Source organism: Tursiops truncatus, chromosome 2 (assembly GCF_011762595.2).
Source record: "Tursiops truncatus isolate mTurTru1 chromosome 2, mTurTru1.mat.Y, whole genome shotgun sequence".
NCBI classification, from domain to species: domain Eukaryota; kingdom Metazoa; phylum Chordata; class Mammalia; order Artiodactyla; family Delphinidae; genus Tursiops; species Tursiops truncatus.
The window spans coordinates 123,651,089-123,667,615 of NC_047035.1; the positions used below are offsets into that span (position 1 = coordinate 123,651,089).

General features: G+C 41.0%; 1 protein-coding gene across 1 annotated transcript in view; it reads left to right on the top strand.

Moving 5' to 3' along the window:
- Positions 1 to 16,527, top strand: part of GABRA5 (gamma-aminobutyric acid type A receptor subunit alpha5) — a 99,648-nt gene that overhangs the window by 50,346 nt on the left and 32,775 nt on the right. The window contains exon 5 of the mRNA XM_033852638.2: positions 7,898 to 7,980. Within this exon, the coding sequence (XP_033708529.1) occupies positions 7,898 to 7,980 (83 nt within the window). The remainder of the gene's footprint in view (positions 1 to 7,897; positions 7,981 to 16,527) is intronic.

The following is a 16,527-nucleotide window of genomic DNA, read 5'->3' on the forward strand; positions in this document are numbered from 1 at the left end:
GCAACCATAGTAAACAGAAAGCTGTGTACATTAAGTATTCTTATGTTCCTTACAAAGACTCACTTGGAAAAGTATCAGCCAAATTAAGCCTCACCTCTTTCCCATAACACCAATCATTAGGTGCTTGCTATGTTAGTATTGAATTTCAAGAGTCCCCAAATAAATTTCATATATTGCCTGAGAGTCTTGATAGGAAGGTGATGTTTCCACTGAATGACTAGTGGAGGCATATTATTCAGCCATAAAAAAGAATGAAATAATGCCATTTGCAGCAACATGGATGGACCTAGAGATTGCCATACTGAGTGAAGTAAGTCAGACAGAGAAAGACTATCATACGATATCACTTATATGTGGAATCTAAAATGTAACACAAATGAACATATCTAAGAAACACAAACAGATATAGAGAACAGACTTGTGGTTGCCAAGGGGGAGGGGTGGGGGAGAGAAAAAAAAAACAGTGGAGATGCAGCCTGCAGCTCAGTCACTGACCAAGCCAGGCCACATTGCCTGAGGCGTCTGGTCCATTTCACTATCAAGCCTGTGATTTTCATGACAGTGAATACTTTGTGAGCTATTTATAAGTTGACCAAACCAAATTTCTTTCTCAACTTTGTGAAAATTATTTAACAATTGGTTATGGGATTAGTAATATTATTATTATTTTATTTTATGGAAACTACTGTACTAGTTTTCTATTGTTGCTGTAACAAATTACCACAGACTTAGTGGCTTTAAAACTATACAAATTTTATTATCTTACTGCTCTGGAGACCAGAAGTCTGAAACAGGTCTTATGTTGCCAGGATTGTGTCTCTTCTGGATTCTCTAGTGGAGAATTATTTCCTCACCTTCCCCAGCTTCTGGAGGCTGCCTGCATTCCTTCATTCATGGCCCTGCATCACTCCTTCCACTATCACTGCTTCCAGCATCACATCTCCCACTTCAACTCAGACACTCCTGTCTCCTTCTTATAAGTAGCCTTGTGCTTACATTGGGCCTGCCCAATAATTGGGGTAGTCTCCCCATCCCCAAATCCTTAATTTAATCTCATCTGAAAAGTCCCTTTGGCCATGGTAGGTATCACGTTCATAAGTAGGAAGTATTAGGACATGAACATCTTTAGGGAATCATTATTTTGCTTACCACAATCTGAGTTCTGCCCCCCAAATTCATGTCTGTCCCATGTGCAAAAAATATTAATCTCATTCCAATATCCCCCAAAGTCTCAACTCATTACGGCATCAAAGTCCATAGTCTCAACTAAATCTCATCAGCTCCAAAGTTCCAAATCTCATCATCTGAATCATCTAAATCAGCTATGTGTGAGGATTTGGGTATGATCTAGCCTGAGGCACAATCCTCATCTGTGAATTTGTGGAACTCAATAAACAAGTTAATTACCCACAAAATACAATGGTGGGACAAGCAGAGGATAACAGTTAAAGATATTCCCATTTGAAAGGAGAGAAAATAGTAGGAGAAAAGGAAGCACTATCCCCGCCCCCCACAAATTTCTAAATCCAGTTAGGCAAACAACAGTAGGTTTCAAAAGCCTGGGGCTAATCCTCCATGATTAAGGCTCTGCCCTTAGAGTCATCCTGCCTTTTTCATGAAGGGTAGCACATGTTTGCAGTTGAGTAGTTTCTTTCAACCTATTTCCTGCCTGTGGAATGTTGGTGTTCTGACAGCCTTCTTTCATTTTGGCCTCTGTCTGTCCCATTCAGCCCCAACTGACAGTGTTTCTGCTGGTATAAAATTTTTAAGAATCATTTACGTCTCCTGTGTATGTCTTAAGAATTTACACTACTAGACCTCCTTCATAAATCTTTCATGGATAATTCTTTTGCTTACATGGCTGAGAGGACCCATGCGTCACACATTTAATTTCCTCAAAGAGTCTGAGGCAGTAGCAAAAGGTCCAACCACACCCTTGGCTTTCCCTTAAGAGTATGTTTTCCTGACAATGAACTCCTAATTATAGCATCTTTTGCAACCTGGATAAACTGAGAATTTCCCAAATCAAGTCTTGGTCCATTTTTTGTTGGCCGCTCTTACCTTAATCTGTCTCTTTCTTCTCACATATTACTATAAGCAACAGGAAGAAAAAACAGGCCACAACTTTAACACTTAGCTTGGACTCTCCTCATCTAAGGGTCCAATGTCATCATTGTATCAGTTTCCTGTGGTTACTGTAACAAATTACCACAAACTTGGTGACTTAAAACACATTTACTGTATTACATTTCTGGAGACCATGATTCTGAAATCAGTTTTGGCCAGGCTGTACTCCCTCTGGAGGCTGTAGGACAAAATCCATTTACTTGCCTTTTCCAGTATCTAGAGTGGCATGCCTGCATTCCTGGGCTCAGGGCACCTTCCTACATCTTCAAAGCCAGCAGCACAGCATCTTCAAACATCTGTGCTTTCATCACATCACCTTCTTTCTTTTATATATGTGCAATTTCCTTTGCCTCTCCCTTATAAGGATCTTTGTGACTGCATTTAGTGCCCACCTGGTTAATCTCCCCATCTCAAGACCCTTAATCACATCTGTTAAAGACCCTTTTCCCATATAAGGTAATGCTTACAACTTCCAGGAATTAGGACCTTTTATCTTTGAGGGGCATTATTTAGCCTATTGCAATCTTTTACAAGTTCCGCTTTCCACGTAAGCTTTCTGTCACTATACAGCGAGAATCTCCTTTCCTCCAAGTTCCAGTTTCCTCATTTCCTTCTGTTACCTCACCATTAGGGCCTTTGATGTCCATATTGCTACCAGCAGTGTGTTTATGACCATATAATGTAGGTCTTCTCTACCATGTTTCTCACTGCAAGTTCTCATTACAGAATCATTAACATTCACATTTCAATTAACAGTCTGTTCAACATAGTCTAGGCTTTTTCTATAATGAATCTCAAAATTCTTCCAGCCTCTTCCCACTGCCCAATTCCAAATCATTTCCACATTTTTAGGTATTTGTTACAGTAGTATCCCACTTCCAAGTACCAAATTTTGTACTATTTTCCTATAGATGTTGTAACAAATTATCACGAATTTATTGGCTAAAACACAACCAATTTATTATCTTCTAGTTCTGGAGGTCGAAAGTCCAAAAAAGGTCTTACGAGGCTAAAGTCAAGCTGTAGGCAGCAGGATTGCATTCCTTCTGGATTCTCTAGGGGAGAATCCTTTCCTGCCTCTTCCAGCTTCTAGAGGCTGCCTGCATCCCTGGGCTCATGACCACAATCCCATGACCTCTGCTTTTGTCATCATATCACCTCTGACTCTGACACTCCTGCCTTCCTCTCATAAGGACTGCTGTGATTCGCCTGGGCCCATCTGGATAATCCAAGATAAACTCCCCTCTCCCAAGGGCCTTAACTTAATCATGTCTGCACAGCCCTTTTGCTATTTAAGGTAACATATTCACAAGTCATGAGGTTTGGGGGATTAGGACATGGACATCTTTGCAGGACCATTATTCTGCCTACCACCACACCTTCTATTGCACTGAATATTCTCAAGTAAATGAAGAAGGCTCAGATCTGGAGAGCATATTGGGTAGAAATCTCTTTATGCACCTATTAACTATTCTTGTTTTTTTCAGAGAATAAAGCAGCTGCTATTTCTCTTTTTCAAATGGGAAGGCTGGACCAGAGAAGTTAGGCAGTTTTACAAAGTTGCACAATTCATTAATGGCAAAGCTACTCTAGAATTTGGCTGGGGTTTTTTGCGGTACACGGGCCTCTCACTGTTGTGGCCTTTCCCGTTGTGGAGCACAGGCTCCAGACGCGCAAGCTCAGCGGCCATGGCTCACGGGCCTAGCCGCTCTGCGGCCTGTGGGATCTTCCCGGACCGGGCCACGAACCCGTGTCCCCTGCATCGGCAGGTGGACTCTCAACCACTGCGCCACCAGGGAAGCCCGAATTTGCCTGTTTTAACATCTGAAGCACATGCCACTGCGGGCTGCCCCTGGGCAAGCAGAGGGCTCTCTAGGGAGTTTACATCCAAGTTGAAGCAAACAGCTTAACTCACAAAATGCCCTTTTTCTTACCCTAAAATTAAGATGTTCAAAAATAGGATATTATGTTCCAATAAGTCAATGCCTGAATGTCTTTAGAAACAGAAATTTGACCTTTGGGGAAAAAAAGCAGGATCATTGGATCTACCAGTAATTCAGTAAATTTTTCCATAGGCATATTCCTTAACCTTTTGAGAAAAGTAAGGGTTTCTAGGAGGTGACCTGGCTGGCTCCTTTGAGCTCTGACAGTCCACATTCCATGGAGTGCTCTGATCTCAATTCTGTGTGAAGGAGGTTGGTTGTACATCAAAGGACACTGCATTTTAAGAACCCCATGAATGGAAGGGTCCCTCTTATCTAGAGATATTATTTGAGTACTATAAAAGCATAGGCCGTTTTTGAAATGCTTAAAGGATCAAAATTTTAAGTGTTGTTCTCTTACTAAGGTTGAAACATTTGCTATTGGGGAATTTATCTGAATAATACATTCACTCCTTAGAGGAGAGACACTATCATAGATGAAGTATATTTTTCTGATGTTTGGAATTCAAATTCTAAAGAGGTCTATTAAAATGGGGGAACAATCTGTGAGGCTCTAATGTTAGCATTTATCAAGATGGTAATTGTAGAATTATCTTTTTTATGTTTTCACTGGAATTATTTTTTTCTTCAAAAGGGTTTTCTTTTTACATCCAGCTAAATTCTGTCCACCTGTCTCTACCCACCCTCTCTCCTCCTGCTGTATGCTAAAAGCAGACTCCTTGGTGTACATTCCTTGCTATTGTTAAATGTTGTCAGTGCAGTGGTTTTGGCCTAGACCTCAGGACCAAACAGCTAGAATAAAACAAGACACCAAATGCTGAGAACACAGTGACAGAAAAGATGGCTCCTCACCTCTCTTATAAACACACGGTGTTGGCCAAGAAAGAGGAGTACGTGAGGAAAAGGAGGAAAAGGAGGAAAAGCCAGGAGTGGGCAGAGTGCCAGAGGTGGGAGGTCAAGTCTCCCTGAGGGGTCTACTCTGACAAGTAAGGGCAAGGAACAGGAACGCAGGTGGCAGTGCCTCCAGTGGCCCCGGGGATCAAATCAGAGACCCAGCACCAAGCAGGGGGGAGAGGAGTTAACTGTGATTCACCACATTGTCAAGAATTCAGCCAACAGATCTGGCTTCAAGGCAACCTCCAGACCCAGTGGGCCATAGAGTGTTTTCTGGGGGACAGAAGCCCAGTTATGTGAGCTCCAAGACATGGCAGTGTCTAGAGAGAAGATTCTGCCATGGAAGGACCATCTCCACGTCACCCTGCTGGTGGGAGTCCAGCCCATAGTTGTTGATATTATTGGGGGCAACTTGAAGACTGCAGCACTGGGTCTGCTGGTTGAAGTCTGCTGTGCATACAGCAGGGCTTGGACAGTCAGGACCACCTGAAGCACCCTGCCCCCCCTCACACTGTTCCCACTGGCTGAGCCCAGCATCTTCCTTACACCAAGGCCATCAACTGTTGGAACAGAGGCCGTAGACCAGCACTGAGATGCACTTTTCTAATTGGAAGCGTTCTCTGTTCTCCCACATCACCATTTCTTCATGTGCTTACTTTCACATTTATTGCTTTGTACCTAGCACTATAGCTTTATATATACTTTTTATTTCCCTACTATAAATTTGCTTCTCAAAGAAATTCTAGATTTACTGAGTCATTGTGATTTTATTCTCTAGAACATATTTGACTCACTTAAGTTTTCTGCCCCACTATTGCTTTGTTTAACAAATGGCTTAAGTTTACTAACAATATAAAGTAACACTATTTTCCTTTATGTTGTCCTTCTCACAGGCTGTGTTTTTTAAGTCCTGTTTTCTTAATTCTAATAAGTAAATATTCCTTTACCTTCCCCATTTTGTAGTCTCTAATAATAATCCTTTTACATAGTTTATGCTTGAAGATGTCCACACATATACAGATATATGCATATGTATATTACACACACACACATCTGCATGCTAGAATTAAATATTTTACCTTTCAAAGTCATGATTATGCAGAGATTTTAAAGATGTGGGAAATGCCCCTTCTCTAATGTTAGGTAAACAGAAGACTGAATTTTATAAACCAAGAACAGAAAGAAAACATCCGTAGCTGTGAAGAAATCTGGACAAAGTGTACCAGGTGAAATTATAAGTGAAATGATATGTATTTGTAATTTTCTTCTTTATAACTTTTCTGTATTTTCCATACTCTTTTACGAACATAGGTGGCGTATAATTTTAGATATCATCTCCCCACCTAAATATGAGACTTTTGTGGTATATTCTCATCCATGTGCACTCACACCCTCTGGAACTCAGTCCATTTTGGGGAGAGTGGTACCCCCAGGCAGAGGCAGCAGATTTCCTCTCCATGATGGGCACACACCTTCCTTCCACTGACACGTTTTAGCTCCATTCAGAGAATACATGAATTGACTACTCCATCTGCAATCGTCAAGTGTGAATTACATGCCCAATTTAATAGCAAAAAAGTTAAGCTATCTTAAAAGAAGGAAGAAGTAAAGGCAAAAATGATTGTGTTTACATTTTTATTCTCACCCCAGGCACATGGGCAAGATCCAGACAATATAACAAAATAGAATTGTAACGTCTGTTTAAAGTTGAAAATTGTGCAATTTGATTTCATTTTATGCAATTACATTTCATTTTAAATAATAGAATTAAACACTAAGAACAGAAGACTAACTCATTAAAGAAATTTAGATTTACTACTTAATTAGTAAATCTGTAGGGAAATAAAAGCACCACAGCATGATGACTCCGCAAGTACAAACAGAGTTTTGGGTCACACAGCCTGTGGGGCACGTGCCATTAGGGGCTCTGCATTCTTGTCCGGATCCCTTAATATCCATGCCTCACTTTCTTACCTTGACACTGGGGTGATAATAGCAATACATTGTGCTATTCTAATTAGATATGTTAATGCAGGTGAAACACTTAACACAGTCCCTAGCCCAGACAAGCAACTCTTATGATCAGCACTGTTTTAGTCATTGGTGACAGTGGTAGTGAATGGTGGTATTATTATTTGGAAGACCAGACTTGGATTAAAAACAATAAGAAAGTTGCTATCATAACACAATTTTGCTTACTCTATAGTTTCATGACATCAGCCCAGTACACAATAATTATAGCCAGCTTCTGGTCGAAACTTGGACTGTGTATTTATTCCACACTTTTATATATATATATATATATATATATATATATATTTTTTTTTTTTTTTTTTTTTTTTTTTTGCGGTATGCGGCCTATCACTGTTGTGGCCTCTCCCGTTGCGGAGCACAGGCTCCGGACGCGCAGGCCCAGCGGCCATGGCTCACGGGCCCAGCCGCTCCGTGGCGTGTGGGATCTTCCCAGACAGGGGCACGAACCCGTGTCCCCTGCGTCGGCAGGCGGACTCTCAACCACTGCGCCACCAGGGAAGCCCCACACTTATATTTTTGAGCTTATAAATTATTTTAGAACATACATGTATTTTCAGCCTTGTCAAGGGAAGTTTTTTTATTACTGTGGGTAAGTGATGGGAGAATAAAAGAATAAATTATCTTTAAAGGCATCTCAAATTGCTTTACAAGCGGTAATGTATGTACAGACACTCACCAAGCCACAGAACTCCTGAGCAGATTTGATTTAAACCTTATTTCTAAATGATATTCATCTACAATGCAATCCTATGTAATTTGGTGGGACAGTTTAGACAATTTCATAAAAGATAGTAATTAAAATAATGAGTGGAGTGCTTAATATGGCTTTCAAAACGTGGTGTCCAGTAAATAGCCAGAGTCGGTGAGTCATTGAAAGGTCCCCATCTCTTGTTTTTCAGCTTGACCATCTCGGCAGAGTGCCCAATGCAACTTGAAGACTTCCCAATGGATGCTCATGCCTGCCCTCTGAAATTTGGCAGCTGTAAGTTATTTTCACAAGTAAGAATCGTGGTTATATTTTGGGGGTTATGTCCCCCAAAGACAGAGAAGCATTTATGTTCTATATGTGAGTAAGAATGAGATGAGCTGCAGTCTGCTTGGGAAGTCTGGAGAGTATGGTGGGACACACACCAGGCTGGTTTCCTTGCTTGTAACTGAGAATGCAAGTGGAGGCACTTGCCTGTTAGGGTATGCTCCTCGGGAAGCAGTTCCCTACCCCTAGACCTGCACCAGGCAATTGCACCAGGCAATTCTTTCTTGTCTTCACTTCTCAGATTGCAGGTCACCTCCTCCAACAGCCCTTAATGACCCAATTTCGGTTACCCACCTGATAACTCCTTATTGCATGGTAGTTATTGCTATGTTGAGTCACTTCTCAGATGTCCTATATGAACATTTGATTATTTATATGTGGGTTATTTAATTTTTAAACAGTTTGGGGATTTTCCTGTTATCTTTCTGTTACTGATTTCTAGTTTAATTCCATTAGAGTCAGAGGACACCCTCCGTATGGTTTCAACTTTCTTTACATTTATGGGGGTTTATTTCATGACTCAGAATAGGATTCATTTTGATATTTGTTCTGTGAACACTTGAAAGTCATGTGTACTTTGCAGTTGCTTGGTGGAATGCTCTACAAGTATTGATTAAATCCTGTTGATTATGGTGTTGTGAGTTCTATATTGTTTGCTGATTTTCTGTCTTCATCAATTGTTGAGAAAGAGGTGCTGAAGTCTCTGACTGTAATTGTGCAGTTGACTATTTCTACTTTCAATTCAGTGGGTTTTTTGTTTCATGTATTTCTCAGCTGTTATTTGGTGTATACACATTCAGGATTATAATTTCTTGTGGATGAATTAACCCTTTATGATTGCATAATGTTCATATCTGTCTCTGGTAATTTTCTTTGCTTTGAATTCTACTTTACCTGAAATCCATATGGCCACTCTTTCTTTCTTTTGATTAATATTTGAATGATGTATATATTTCCATATGTTTACTCTAAGCATCATTACGTTAAAATGAGCTTCTTGCAGATGGTGTATAGTTGGGTCATATTTTTTTTTTTTTTTTTGCGTTACGCGGGCCTCTCACTGTTGTGGCCTCTCCCGTTGCGGAGCACAGGCTCCGGACGCGCAGGCTCAGCGGCCATGGCTCACGGGCCCAGCCGCTCCGCGGCATGTGGGATCTTCCCAGACCGGGGCACGAACCTGTGTCCCCTGCATCGGCAGGCGGACTCTCAACCACTGCGCCACCAGGGAAGCCCGGGTCATATTTTTTAATTCACTTTGCCAGTCTGTATTTTCAATTGGTGTATTTTCATAATTTACATTTTATGGAACTATTGGTATGTTATGACTTAAGTTTGCCATTTTATTTGATTTTTTGGTCTTCCATTCTCTCTGTTTTCCATTTCTCTATTTTCTTTTTCCTGACTCCCTGTGGGTTAGCTGAACATTTATTATGATTCCATTTTTATTTATTTACAGTGTTTTTGTGTATATCTTATTGTACATCTTTTATTTTATTTATTTATTTTTGTCTGCGTTGGGTCTTTGTTGCTGCGCACGGGCTTTTCTCTAGTTGTGGCAAGTGGGGGCTACTCTTCGTTGCAGTGCACGGGCATCTCATTGCAGTGGCTTCTCTTGTTGTGGACCACGGGCTCTAGGTGCACAGGCTTCAGTAGTTGTGGCACATGGGCTCAGTAGTTGTGGCTCACGGGCTCTAGAGCACAGGCTCAGTAGTTGTGGTGCACGGGCTTAGTTGCCCCACAGCAGGTGGAATCTTAGTTCCCTGACCAGGGATCAAACCCACGTCCCCTGCATTGTAACAGATTCTTTACCACTGGACCACCAGTGAAGTCCCAAGCCATTCTTTTAGGATAGACTGCTGGCAATAAATTCTCTTAGTTTTTCTTCATCTGAAAATACCTTGATTTCTCCCTTCATACCTGAAGAACATTTTTAATGAATATAAGATCCTGTTCTGACAGTTCTTGTGGCATTTGAAAAATGTGTTACTTTGCTGTTGCCTCCATGATTTCTGATGAGGAATCTGCTATAATTCAAACCATATTTTCTTTATAGGTGAGACATCTTTTCTCTCTCTCTCTTTTTTTTTTTTTTTTTTTTGCAGTACGCAGGCCTCTCACTTGTGGCCTCTCCCGTTGCGGAGCACAGGCTCCAGATGCACAGGCTCAGCGGCCATGGCTCACGGGCCTAGCCGCTCCGCAGCATGTGGGATCTTCCCAGACTGGGGCACAAACCCGTGTCCCCTGCATCGGCAGGAGGACTCTCAACCACTGTGCCACCAGGGAAGCCCTCTTTTCTCTCTTGTTGCTTTCAAGGTTTTTTCTTTGACTTTAGTTTCAGAAGTTTGACTATGATGTGTATTAGTGTGGATTTCTTTGGGTTTACTGATTTGGGATTTACTCCACTTCTTGAATCTATAGATTTTGGTCAAATTTAGGACATTTGACCAGTTATTACTTTGAATACTTTTTCTGCCCCATCCTCTTTCTCTTTTTCTCTCCTGACTCAAATGACATGAATATTAGATCTTTTGTTGTATTCCCACAAGTACTGAGGCTCTTTTCACTTTTTTTTCTATTACATCTGTGTATGGTCACAGGCCCCTCCAGATGGCTATTCCCTTGTTCTCTGTATATCCCTTGCCTGACCAGTGCCTACTTCACCTACACCCTACTCATATGACTGACCTACATACCTGCCCCAGGCCCCAGCTAATGACTGTTCTAGCTTTAGATAAGAACTCTCCACTCTGCTTATCAAAGGGGTGGTGAGGAACAGACCCCTCTGCTGGTTTCCCTGGTAACCAATGAGGTAACCTGATATAATTTCCTCCTATAACTGGCAATCTCTCTTTCCACCCCGGGAGCAAAGACGGCCTCATGTCCTGCCTGCCATCCGCCAAACATGGTGGGGTGTCACTCCAGGACCTTGCTTCAGAGGTGTAAGTTCCCCCATCCATTAAACCATTGATGTTTCTGTCACTGGCTCTTTCTTCAGTCTTAAGGATGGGCAAGTAGAGGGCTTGTAGACCTGCAGGGTGCAGCCCAACAATCTGTTTTTCAGATCACTTAATTTTGATTGTTCTATCTTTAATTTTACTGATTCTTTCTTTTGTCCCCTTCATCTTTCTGATGAACTCATTTACTGAGCTTCTTATTATGGTTATTGTTTTCTTTAATTTTATGTGTCAACTTGACTGGGCCACAGGATGCCCAGATATTTGGTCAAACCTTATTGTAGGCATGCATGTGAGGATATTTTTGGATAAGATTAGCATTTAAATTGGTTGACTGAGTAAAGCAGATTGCCCTCCCTAATGTGGATGGGCCTCGTTCAATCAGTTGAAGACCTGAATAGAACAGAAGGGCTGACCTTCCCATGGGTAAGAGGAAACTCCTCCTGCCTGATTGCCTTGAGCAGGCAATGTTGGTCTTTTCCTTCCATGAAAACTGAAACAGCTCTTCTTGGGTCTCCAGCCTAACAATTTTCAGACTGGAACTACACCATCCGTTCTCCTGGGTCTTCAGCTTGCTGATTGCAGATCTTGGGACTTCTCAGCTCCCATTATTGCATGAGACAATGCCTTATAATAAACCATGTATGTATGTGTGTGTGTGTGTCTCTCTCTCTATATATATATGTATATACGTATATATATGTAAATATATGTATATGTATATATGTCTATATATGTCTATATATAGAGAGAGAGACGCACACACACACGCATATATGTATATATATCCTATTGTTTCTGTTTCTCTGGAGAACCCTGACTAATACAGATTTTGGTTATGAGATGTGGGTGCTACTGTAGCAAATACCTGAAAATGTGGATGTGGCTTTAGAACTGGGTAATGAATAGAGGCTGGAGACTTTTGTGGTGCATGTTAGAAAAAGCCAAGATTGCTATGTAGGGACTGTTGGGTGAAACATGGATGTTAAAGGAGATACTGGTAAGGGCTCAGAAAGAAAAAAGAGAGCTAGAGAGAAACCTTTCTTCTTCTTAGAGAATACCCAAAGAATCATGAACAAAATGCTGGTTGAAACTTGGATGTTAAAGGTCTTCTGGTGAGGTCTCAGGCAGAAATGTGGGACAGATTATTGGAAAGTGGAGGAAAGCTGCTGCTTGTTATGAACTGGCAAAGCACTTGACTACAATGTGTTCCAGTGTTTTGTGGAAGGTAGACCTTATGAACAATGAAATTGGTTATTTAGTTGAGAAGATTTCTAAGGAAAGTGCTGGAGGAGTGGCTTGGTTCCTCTTGACAGCTTAATAGTAAAATGTGAAAGGCAAGAGCTGAATTAAAGAAGGAATTGTTAAGACAAAAAATGAAAAAAAAAAAACCCAGAACTTAAAGATTTGGAAAATTCTCATACTCATATTGCAAAAAAAGAGGAAGTTTCTTCAGGAGAGAACACCAAATAAAAAGGTTACCCATGGTGTTATTGGCCATCTCAACAGAAGGCAGGTAGAAAGACCCCAAAGGCAATTCAGAGACCATCAGGACTGCCAGTCCCACCCCAGGTGCAGAGTGCACAGGCCCAGGGGGCCAGATGGCCTCCAATTGGGCTTCAAAGGGCAGGGCTAGCAGAGCCCTGGGTGCCACGCCTTGCAGGGCAATGGGCATGAGTCTGCTGCCTCAGAACATTGAACCAAGGAGAATTATTCTCAAGCCTTAAGATCTAACGGAACTCGCCCTGCTAGGTTTTGGACTTGCTTGGGACTTGTCACTCCTTATTTCCTTCCACATTCTCCCTTTTGGAACGGGAATGTCTATCCTATACCCATCCCACCATCGTATTTTGGAAGCAAATAACTTGTTTCACAAGTTCACAGCTGGAGAGGAATTTTGCCTCAGGATGAATTGAGTCTAGATAATATTTAGATGAGACTTTTGACCTTAGATGCTAGAGTTGATGCTTGGAATGAGTTAAGACTTTGGGGATACTGGGATGAAATGAATGTATTTTGCATGTGAGAAGGACATGAATTTTGTGGGGCCAGTGGTAGAACACTATGGACTGAATTATGTACCCCCAAAATTCATATTTTGAAACCCTAATCTCTATTGTTACTGTATTTGAACATAGAGCCTTTGTAATTAAAGTTAATTGAAGTCATAAAGGTAGAACCCTCATCTGATAGGATTGATGCCTTTATAAGCAAAGGAGGAGAGAAATCTCTCTCTGTCTCCACATGCATGCAATGAAGAAAGGCCATGTGAGAACACAGCGAGAAGGCAGCCCTCTGTAAGCCAAGACAAGAGTCTTCACCAGAAATTGAATCTGCTAACATCTTGGTCTTGGACTTTCCAGCCTCCAGAACTGTGAGAAAATAAATTTTGATTGTTTAAGCCAATCAGTCTATGGTATTTTGTTATGGTAGCCCAAGCAGACCAACACAAGTGCTAAAACTTCTCTTTGGTTTTTCTTTCTCTCTTCTGTTTCTTTGCTGAGACTTTCTATTCTTTCACTTGTTTCAGGCATGTTTGTAATTGGTTGTTGCAACATCTTATGGTGGCTGCTTCAAAAATTCTTTTTTTAAAAGGATTTTTAAAAAGTAATTTTTTAAAAGGTAATTCTGACATCTCTGTCATATTTTCTTTGGCATCTATTGATTTTTTAAAAAATTCAGTTTGATCTTCCTGGTTGTTGTTAGGACACATTTTTTTTATTGGAACCTGGACATTTTATGTATTATGTTATGACAATCTGGATTTTATTGAAACCTTCTGTTTTAGCTAGATTTTTAAAACCACTGCTCTGGCAGGGAAAGGTGCAGCACAGCCTCATTACTGCCAGGTGGGCTTCCCTTCAGCCTCCACTGACACAGGGATGACTGGGCTCTTGCTCCTGCTGGGTGGACGCGGGACTCCGAGCTCTATACAGGTCTTCACTGACACCATGTGGGGGAGGGTGGGCTTGGGGTGGCAGGAGTCTGAGCCTCCACTAAACTTCCTGTGATGCAGCCCCAGCAAGGAGCAGGAGGACATGCTCCTACTGATTAGGGTGGGAGTCCAGGCTCCCCACTTGGCCTCTAGCCCACTACAGAGAATTGGCATCAGTGCTGCCCAGCAAGGATGAAAGCCCTGCTCCCTCGTGTTGGACCTTTGCTGATACCTGCTGAGTGTGAAAGCCTAGGCTCTCCACTCTCTTTGCTGGCCTGGGGTGGGGTAGGGCAACATCTTTTCGGTGGTATTTGACTGGAGTCGGGTGAGATTTTCTGTCTTTATAGGCTGACCCTTTCCTGCTCCTTTCATGTGGTGTCCAGAGTTAATAGTTGTTACCTACTAACAGCAACTCAGCCGTTACTGGCAAGGAACTTCCTTCGATTCTGAGGGTTTCCTTTTATATTGCTTCTATAATTCCAAAGGGATTTGGGGGATTAGGAGAAATAAGTATGTGTGATGAGCCAAAAATTAAGTTGGATGGGAATAATTCATTTTTTTCAAACTATGATCTTCAAACGCCATGGAGAGATAAAACATACATTTATTTTGGGGAAGTAGTGTAATGGAAAGGGACTCTCACTAGGATTTATTTAAACCACTTACTGCCATCGGATAGCTGTGCACATCAGTAGCTGGGACAAAGCCTTCAAAAGATCCCTAGGGCACCTCACTTGGGAATCACTGATTCATGTCTCTAAGAGGAAAATGAGTTGTGTAACTTAAAATTATGCTACTCTTTGTACCTGAAAATTATGCTCTTCATTTGATCAAAGGTAAAAAACACTAAAAGTCAAAGACTGTTATTTTTTCATCATTAGTTAAATAAATTCAAGTCAATGTGATATTCAGATTTAATGGCAATGGTGTGCAGGGCAGGAGCACAAAAGCAATTTTTGGTGAAAAAAAGTATGTGAGCTTTTAACCCTTCTTCATATCATCTCATATTCAACAACTCACCAGCTGCAGTTATATCATTTATCATATTCAAAGCTAAAATATGCATCTGATAGGATCTTTTCATTTCAACATTCAACCAAACAAAACAAGATCAATTTATATATATATATGTATATATATATACATATATAAATTTATTCATTTCTTGAACTCCATAGAGAGACAAAACCAATATAACCATTTCTTCAACTCAGTAGAGATATTGAACTCTCATGCCAAATTTCTTTTTATCTGCCTGATACTTGAAGACTGGTTTGAAATAGATGAGATCGCTTATTTATATTTGCTCTTATTATCTTTACTATGATATACAAGGCAGTTTAAAAGATTTTCCTGATATATCATGTTTGCATACAATTGATCAAGAGCTACAAAACTGCATAAACTTCACCTTTCCTCAGCTTGTATGGTTTCAGCTCAGGACTTAATAGGTTTAAGAGAAGAAATGCTATTCAATGAAGTGTTTTTCTTACTTGTCTTTCATCTTTTGGATTTACTAAAAATAGCTGCTTGGCCAAGTAGTTCACTTCTACCATCAGCATCAGAGTCTGCAGAGGCTAAATGTGATAGTATAATGAGTTTCAAATTACCCAATCCAACAGTTCTCTGCTATTAGGAGACAAAGCAATGCAAACAGTCGTCATTATTCTAACGAGCCACATGCTCTGGCTTCTCTAATGCAGAGCTGGATTAACAGACATTTCTGTTATTCCTATCTCCTCTCTCAAGAATTCAAACAGTTGTTGAAATTAGCCCTGGCTTATAGATGGATACTTCCCAGTACATAAGGAAATTCCTTAAATATAATGGCATGGCTTACATTTGGAAGCAAATGCTTAAACAAATCAAGACCATTTAGAAAAGAAAAAAAAAAACAATTTTTTTGTTAATTTTATTTGTGAAATGGTGCCTTAAGTATTAGATTAAGTCATGAGAAAACATCTGGATTCATGAAAATATATTCTATATTAGACATGGACACTGTTTCGGTGGATCTCCAGTAGAGAGAATTTCAGACCGTCGTGGGTAGATGTCATGGCGGTAACCTGTCAGCGCATTCAGACATGTGGGATTACAACTCCGCTCCTGCCTTGGTCATGCCCAATACGGAGAGACTCAGCTCACCTGTTGGTGGTCTAGAGCGCAGGTTTCGGAGTGCCTGATGTGAGGTCTTAGAAATACATTGAAGTTTTGTCTGTGTTGTGCGTTAGTTACCCTTGATTACTATCAGCTATGTCGGGTGTGCTCTGCCCTCAGCACTCTGCTAGGTGCAGTGAGAAAAAGAAGCTTGACCGGTGCTCAAGGAGCTGATGATGGACATGTTAGATAATCAGGTTAAAACCCTTGTGAAACTGAAGGCCATTTGGGGAACCTCCTCATGGGGGTCATATTTTGAACTGAGCCTGGAAGGATTTGGATAGAAGAAGGCATAATGGAAATAAGGACAAAACACAAATGACAGGTGATCAGTTAGTGGAGGACACCCTTTGGGGAAGTGACAGGACAGTGTTACAACCCAGATAGGAAGGGCCTTAAATCCCAAAGTGTAAAAGTAGTAGGCAGAGCAGTGATGTTGTGGAGTAAGGG